General features: G+C 44.5%; 1 protein-coding gene across 2 annotated transcripts; it reads left to right on the forward strand.

Annotated features, from left to right (window-relative positions):
* Positions 1-22: 22 nt before the first annotated feature.
* gpx4b (glutathione peroxidase 4b) lies at positions 23-7,517 on the forward strand. 2 transcript variants are annotated; one of them, XM_035422676.1, is made up of 7 exons: positions 23-47; positions 3,481-3,575; positions 3,725-3,869; positions 4,895-5,046; positions 5,327-5,351; positions 6,727-6,786; positions 7,086-7,517. In XM_035422676.1, exons 1-7 carry the CDS (start codon positions 45-47, stop codon positions 7,116-7,118), a joined length of 513 nt encoding a protein of 170 aa, XP_035278567.1. In that variant the 5' UTR covers positions 23-44; the 3' UTR covers positions 7,119-7,517. The 2 variants fall into 2 exon arrangements, with proteins under 2 accessions (XP_035278567.1, XP_035278566.1); XM_035422675.1 differs by lacking the exon at positions 23-47 and adding an exon at positions 887-1,024.
* Positions 7,518-8,085: the final 568 nt, after the last annotated feature.

An 8,085-nucleotide genomic window follows, 5' to 3' on the forward strand; every position in this document is an offset into this window, starting at 1 on the left:
GGACCCCATACGGGTGTCCATATATTTGCCTGTATTCCGAAAGAATGGTGAGTTAAAAGCGAATGAAAATGTTGGTAATTTCCATCTTAAAAAATCATTCCGAGTGTGAATTACAATTTTTTTATTGTCACCGATGTAGTTATATCGTTTCATTATTATATTATACGATTAAGGCAGTGCCAAACATATTAATCAATTTGAATATTTTCATAAATATGTATAGCAGACCTAGTTAAAATGAACAATATACTAATTAAATTGTTCACAGTTTATGTGTTACATACAGTATATTGCATGATGGTAAGACCAGAAGAAAGACATCTTTATAACAGTCTGTTTGAGCTATTGTTTAGACTAGAGGAATCTTTAGATAATCTGATATACGTCGTGTCATTTAGGAAAGGTAGTTTGCAAGCAAAACACCAAGCAAGACTTTGTAGCTTAGTTATTATAGTGGAGTTTTATTTAAATTGTTTTTCTATTATTCGTTTCATTTTAGTTTCAGTGACGATTGTTTGTATTTATTATTGCTTATATTATTTCTGCAATTCTGCCTCGTTATATTATTTCTGCAATTCTGCCTCGTTATAGCATTTGGTACGCGTAATTTTACCCCATTCGTTCAGACCATAGACCGTATAAGGTTCAGACACACAAAACAATGAATGGTTTATTTCCATTTTAATGACCGTTAATGTGCGTTCACACAACAGGGGCTTAGTTGGAATAATACATCCCGCTACTGACATCACAAAGCAAAATTTGGAAGAGAAAAAAGGTCATAGCAGTCTTGTGCAACAATATGTGCAGTGATATAAAGGAATTTTGTTTGCATGTACACAAAAACTGCGGCGTTGCGTCGTGTGGACGTGGCCCCACCCCTTTCGGGTTTGCTGGGAAATGATTTGCTTGATGGGCGGGGTTTAAATGTGGGCGGAGCCAGCTGTAATACAGCATTATGTGGGTTGTTAAACGTGCTGTAGTGTTTGGGATCGTAGGGAGTCGTGGGGTCGTCAGAGCAATGGTATGTTTTTTGTGCCTCATAGCGGTTGTTCGCTTGTAGATATGTGTATAGTAACTATTGCATTTGTCTAGTTAAGTGTTGTCCAGTAGATTTAATCATAACAAGGCTATTGATGTGTCATTGACAGGTCAAAGGTACGCATTTCTTGCGCTCTGTGGTGTCCACGTTCAAATAGGTCCGACGGTGACTCACCTGACGCATTGAAAATGTAAAATTGTGTCGAAATCGGGGCCCCGTTTTAATCCACAAGACGGTGTTGTGATTCTGACATTTTAAAGCAAGCCAACTAGCTCGATGTTTGCCACCAATTTTACGAGCTAACTGGTTTTAAACAAGCTTATTTGGCCAGTCTTAATAACGTAGGCTAGCTTGCACCGGCTTTTGGAAGTAGTTTAACGTCAGCAATGTGACCGGTTATCGTCATGCATGCTAAATGAAAATAAAGAAACGAGCTAACCGATGATGTGTTTAAAACGTAACGATTGCTAATCAATGAAATGCAATTGACTAATTTAAATTCAGCTGCTAGCTTGCGAGCAAAATACAAGTTAACTAGACTAACGTTAGCACGCTAACTAGCCCGAGCATTCATTGTGTCTTGTGCAACTAATCTGGAAACCATTGAAGCCAATTTTCTTGTGTGGAACGGGGCAGCCAGTTGGATAATGTTTAAATCGTAGCTAGACAAGCCAGGACCGGTCTCTTTTCCGGCTTTCAAGAGGTATACCGACTGAATCCGCAGACGGTCATGTGTGTGGGTCACATGAATCTGCTTTTCATCTCCTTATAACAATTTGGGGCCTATACTACCCAAAAAAAATGTTTCGCATGCCAACTTATGCGGGCGACTCACGCATCCCACTGTTAGATTTGTTGTTGCATGTATTTTACGTTTGTCACCATCAACCATGTTTTGTAAGAGGGTCGGTTTCTGTTAATGACAAAGCTTATTGCTCCCAGTGACGACTTATTTAACTAGCTGGGCCTGCCAACGGAGTGTGTTCAGAAGCACAGGTGTGTCATGATCAGCGTGAACTATTGCGTGCATATGAAAGGGGAAACGGTGATTCATACAAGCACCCAGTGTAAAAGGTCGGCAAAAATATGCCAGCGAAACGAGTTTTTTCGTGGCACAAAACCAGAACTAATCTGGAGTAGAGTGCGGTGGTGTGTGTTGCAACCTAACATCAGATTGCAGCCACAATCTTCTGCAGTGTGCGCGAGGCAGTTCAAGCGCAACGTCATTGTGCCCATATCTTATTTAGGGGGTCAAATTACATACAATAAAATACCCGACAGCAATCTTTAGTGTACACATCACATGTTTCATGTCTGTAGCCTACTGAAGAGTGGACAGCGGCAGCGCATTACTTACTGCCTTGTGCCTTTCTAAAGAACAGTGGAACTCGATCTGTTAATTATATACACAAATGTATTTAATCTAACTCCAGGCATTGGGGTGCCACCCTATTGTTTTGAAAACATCATTTTTAAGGAAATTACGTCCCTTTTAAAAGTTGTTTTCATGTTTATACATTTGGAGAAGCGCCCCCCACCCCCGTACTTCCCGTATTGTGAGCCCATCTCTGTCTTTTTCCCTCACTGCTCTCCCTGTCCAAATAAAGTTGGAAAATACAGAAGAAGAGCTGAGTCACTCCCCTTTAAAAAAAAAAAAAAAAAAAGAAAAATGATCTTGGAGCGGTTGTAAACTGGGTGAAGAGGAAGATTGTGCCGCGGCAAAGATTGCGGCACAATCGCTGTTATGAAGGCGCCAGAAGGGTTTCCTCCCATAGACTGTTTCCCCACACCTTGTTCACCTAACCGCCACACTTTTCCCAGAATCCTCTGCTCTGGTCTGTCTCCTGTGGGTATGGTATATGAATGTAAGAGGAGTCATTGCGTTCGGCGTCCTAGCAACATGTTCGCTGCAAGCACCTGATTGTGAGTAGAATTAGCTACTGGCGTGTAACTCTGTCACCCTTACAAGTCACTTTGGCAGGTTTGGTAGCATTTAAAAAAATAAATAAAATTATTGTAGTTTACGAAAAGGCATCTGAAATAATTAAGTCAATTTGAGGTGATACTACACGATACTACAAGTCCCATGAGTCAAGCTTGGCGTGTAATTGATAAGGAGAACCGAAATCAAACCACTGCGAATTATGGCACAGCAGACTATGTACTCTCTCTTTCTAACACACACACACACACAGACTCACACACGCGCACACGACATAGCTCAGGAGGTAAGAGCGCGTCCCTGAGCAAGACTCCTAACCCCTAATTGTTCCCAACAAGCTGATTGGCACCTTGCATGGCACCCTTTCACCGTTGGTGTGCGAGTGAGTGTGTGTGTGTGTGTGAATGGGTGAACGAGGCATCAATTGTAAAGCGCTTTGGATAAAGGCGCTATATAAATGCAGTCCATTTACCATCTTCCTCCTCCTCTGCCATAGGCGACACAAGGGGAAGACTGGCGAAGTGCCAAATCCATCTACGAGTTCTCGGCCAACGACATCGACGGCAACGAGGTCTCTCTGGAGAAGTACAGGTGAGCAGAATTAGGTGTTTTTTTTTTTTCTTCAAAATTCGAAGTTAGTGTTCTAGAACTTCATTAGTTTCAGTTACCAGCAGTGATTGTTACATCAGCATTAGAATGTCCAGTTAAGAACGTTCTAATCCCTCCCCCTTTCTGCGCAGGGGCGACGTCTGCATCATCACTAACGTCGCCTCCAAATGAGGCAAGACCCCCGTAAACTACACTCAGCTTGCGCAGATGCACGCCACGTACGCTGAGAGAGGTTTACGCATCCTGGGGTTCCCCTGCAACCAGTTCGGAAAACAGGTACGGCTCTGGGCCTGGGTCAGGAGCTGGGCTGCCCTGTTACTGGAGATCTGCCGTCCTGTAGAGTTCCACTCCGACCCTAACAAAGCACACCTCATTCAGCAGTCAGAGCAGGGCTGTCCAGCCCTGTTCCTGGAGACCTATCCTCCTGTAGGTTTTCATTTCAATTTTAATTTGGCACTCCTGATGCTACTGTCTAGCAGCTCAACATCCTACAGGACAGTAGAGCACCAGGGACAGGTTGGGGCAGCCGTGGTGTAGGGACACAAAGGGACAGGTTTTTACAGGGATAAAAACAACCTGTGGCTTCTACACCCGTCCTCAGGGACCTCCGGTCAGCTCCAGGTATTCAGTGTGTTCTCCCACAGGCACACCTGACACAGGTAATTAGCGGCCTCAGGCGAGCTCGAGGGCGGAGCACGGCGCATACCTGGATCCGGCTGGGGGGGGGGTTCCCCGAGGAGAGAGGTGTGGGATCCGTTGCCATAGCGATAGGAAATCCCATAAGCCGAAGGTGCGCTCCGGCGCCTCTCATCGAAACCGCCGCGGTCTCCCGGGGAAACGGCGAGCTTCCCGCTCCGCTCCTTAACCCAGCCGGCGCAGAACGTTCTCGCAGCGCTACTGGAATGTTTTGTCGGTGTTGCGTCGTTGCCGCCGTTTGGCTAGAAATAGCTGCACGAAATAAGTACTGTATCTTATTGAACCGCGTGTTTTGTAGTTGTCCGTGACCATGAAATGCACTTTTGTACGTCGCTTTGGATAAAAGCGTCTGGCAAATAGATGTAATGTAAATGCCACAAACGCTGCAGCAACGTTGTGAGAACGTTTTTCTTAGTTTGTTAGCTGGGTTTGAGCTAGCTCGGCGTAATCGCATTACCAAGGCTGTTATGCCAGCTCATGTCTGTGATTTTTAATTTATGTGATGCAGTCACGGGGAAGAGCCAACAGAACTGCCCGTCCTTTGCTTGTTTTCCTCCTCCCTCTCTCCCTCCTCTACCTATTTCTTTCTTCTTTTCTTCCTTCAGGAACCGGGCACAGAGGAACAGATAAAGGAGTTTGCCAAGGGTTACCATGCTGAGTTCGACCTCTTCAGTAAGATCGATGTGAACGGGGAGAACGCCCACCCCCTCTGGAAATGGATGAAGGAACAACCCAAAGGGAAAGGCACTCTGGGAAAGTGAGTTTACAAAACTTTATTTATTTATTTATTTTTTAGTCTCTTTCATGTTCCCCCTTTCTGTGGTGGGGGGGGGGGGGGGGATTAAAAAACAAACGAAATAAATTCTCATGTGGCCCAGCTCTGAAATCTGGTAATTTACTTACTGTGCTAACATACCATGAGCCAACGTTTTTAAAAATGGACTTTGAAAGTTTTGAGATGCAGGCTTGTTGACTCTCTGTGCACTGAACTGGGTAGTGTGTGAGCACTGATGCGTGTCTGTTTTTTCTCTGCGTAGCAACATCAAGTGGAATTTCACTAAGGTAAGTCTGGTTTTTTTTTGTGCTGTTTTTGGTTCTGCTTCAGTGCTTGGTGATGAGTGTGGAAGCGTACCCCACAGTCGCTTGTGTATGTTATAACACCGCAAGAGTTTTCTGTTCTAAGACAGCAAGGATCCCTCTGTTCCAACGTCTTTAAACTTCATATATCTGTGTAACTATCAAAGGATCAAACTGAGATTAATCTCTTTCCTGTGCAGAACTTCAGAAAGGAAGTGGTTTGTTTAGGGGTTTTTTTTTTTTAAGGGATTTAAACGGTTCCAACATCTGACTTGTATGTTTGTTTTAATCTTATTCCAAATCATCTTGTGACTGTTCAGTTTCACATCCCTCACAGTTGTGCTTTTTTTACTCCTGTTTACGCTCGGTCACACGCTCACACGATGCACCATGAAGCTCAAATGTGTCAAAACAACTTCTCCTGACCTCTTTTAGTGACGTAGGGCAATTTAATTTTCAAAGCAGACTGTTTGCATCACGCAGGAAACTGTAGGATACGTTAATTGACCCCCACCAGCAGGAGTATGGCAGGAAGGACCCTTCAGGGAGTTTTCATGTAAAAACAAAACAAAACAAAAAAAAAAAGACTGGTTTTTGTTTTTAATACATTGAGCTCCGGTTAAAGTTTGCATGCTTGTGTTTTGGCTAATGGTAAATGGTAAATGGACTGCATTTATATAGCGCTTTACAATTGATGCCTCTCATTCACCCATTCACACACACACTCACATAGCAACGGTGAAAGGCTGCCATGCAAGGTACCAGTCAGCTCGTTGGGAGCAATTAGGGGTTAGGTGTCTTGCTCAGGGACACCTCGACACTCCCAGGGCGGGGGATCGAACCGGCAACCCTCCGACTGCCAGACAACCGCTCTTACCTCCTGAGCTATGTCGCCCCGACTGTGTGGCTGTGTGCGATTTGATTTTTACAGTAACTGTAGTATTATGTCTTCTCGATTCTGATGCTCGGTACTTCCCTGTTGACTGCTGCGATGGCCTCTTGAGTCCTTTTGGAATAAACTGTCCGTTTACTTTTACTTTTAAGGCAGGGTGATGAGGCAAGGGTGGTGGGGTGTTGTAATGGTATGGTAATGGTTAGGGAACTGGGCTTGTACCCGGAAGGTTGCAGGTTCGATTCCCAGGTTAGGACACTGCTTTGTATGGTACTGAACCTGAATTGCTGTTAGTATATGTTGAGCTGCATGAATGGCTCACCGTGTTGTTGTGTAAGTTGCTCTGGATAAGAGCGTCTGCTAAATGTCCGTGATGTAGTGTAATTGTGAACTGTTCCAGTATAGTGTTGTTCATTTTGCTTGTTCCCCCCCCGCCCCCCCCCCCCCCCCCCCCCCTTTCCTATTCAGTTTCTCATCAACCGCGAGGGACAGGTGGTGAAAAGGTATTCTCCGATGGAAGATCCCAGTGTGAGTTGATGCTTTCGCTGCTCCATATAAACATATATACAAAGCACTGGCCCTAATGCTGAATGAGAGCTTGCCCTGGTGCCTGCTTTGTCCCGGTCCTTTAACCGGGCTGTGTCCCTGCCCTGGTGATCGATGGACCCGCTTCCTTGCCTGATAGTTTAACATTACAAAACAACATCGGTGTTACCCGCCACTGCTATGTTTTACATTGGTTTGCATCTCTCTCTCTCTCTCTCTCTCTCTCACACTCACTCACTCACTCCCTCTCTCTCTCTCTCTCTCTCTCTCTCTCTACACAGGTGGTGGAAAAAGATCTCCCCAGTTACCTGTAGCCTGTCAAACATTTCTCAGTTCGAATCCGCCCCCCACCCCCACCCCTTTCTCTGTTCCTCTGCTTGATTGTCTCCTCCTCTCTCCTCTCCTCTCCCGTCCCATGGCATGCTGGGTGTTGGAGTCCGTTCCCCAGACCAGTGACGGCCTGTTTTGTAAACCCATTATTAAATGGGGTGGACAGGCCTGATGACCCCCTGGCGTGCAGCCCCCACCTGGGAGGAGTCCAGCACCCAGCCATGACCCCCTTAAAATCTGAGAGGAGTCCTAAGACCTTCCCCCTCCCCTTCTCACAACAACCCTCAGTGTTATAGAAGTATTTACAACCGAAGGATTGATCTAGATTTTTGTAATGTGCAGGTAATTAATGAACAATTAATAAACAAACCTAATGAAATCCATTGAGTCCGAAATGTTGTCTTTATTTTCCCCATTAACTTTTAACCTATTTTAAAACAAAAATTGTCTGTATTGGAAAAAAAAAAAAAAAAACTCCGTTCCTGTTGAATTATCGACATTGAGGCTCGTGCGCATATTTCTGAGTTATAAAGCAATAAATGTTATGGATATTGCACTTCAAGTCAATAAAGGAAGCCTTCGCAATCCCTTATGGCGGCCTTTCGCCCTTAATGTAGCTCACCCAAACTAAAGGGATTACTGGACAGTGAGCTTCACGTCAAATGTTTTATTAAATCGCTTTGTTTGTTATCCAGACAGGGTTTTATTTCCACGTGTACCGAATGTTTACTTTGTGTTTAGGAGTCCATTATGTTATAGCCAACCTATGAACATCTAAAGGCAAATGACGCGTCGGCCTACTCATTATTGAACTCTTCACGCTGAAAAAATGTCACCTTAATCAAATACTGGGCTCACTAGTGTTCATAATTAGACGTGTTTATTGCGGTCTGGCTTTCCGTCTTATTGTAGTCCTCGTTAACTTAATCCTTCCGTTTTACCCGGACTGTG

Source organism: Anguilla anguilla, chromosome 6 (genome assembly GCF_013347855.1).
Source record: "Anguilla anguilla isolate fAngAng1 chromosome 6, fAngAng1.pri, whole genome shotgun sequence".
NCBI classification, from domain to species: Eukaryota; Metazoa; Chordata; class Actinopteri; order Anguilliformes; family Anguillidae; genus Anguilla; species Anguilla anguilla.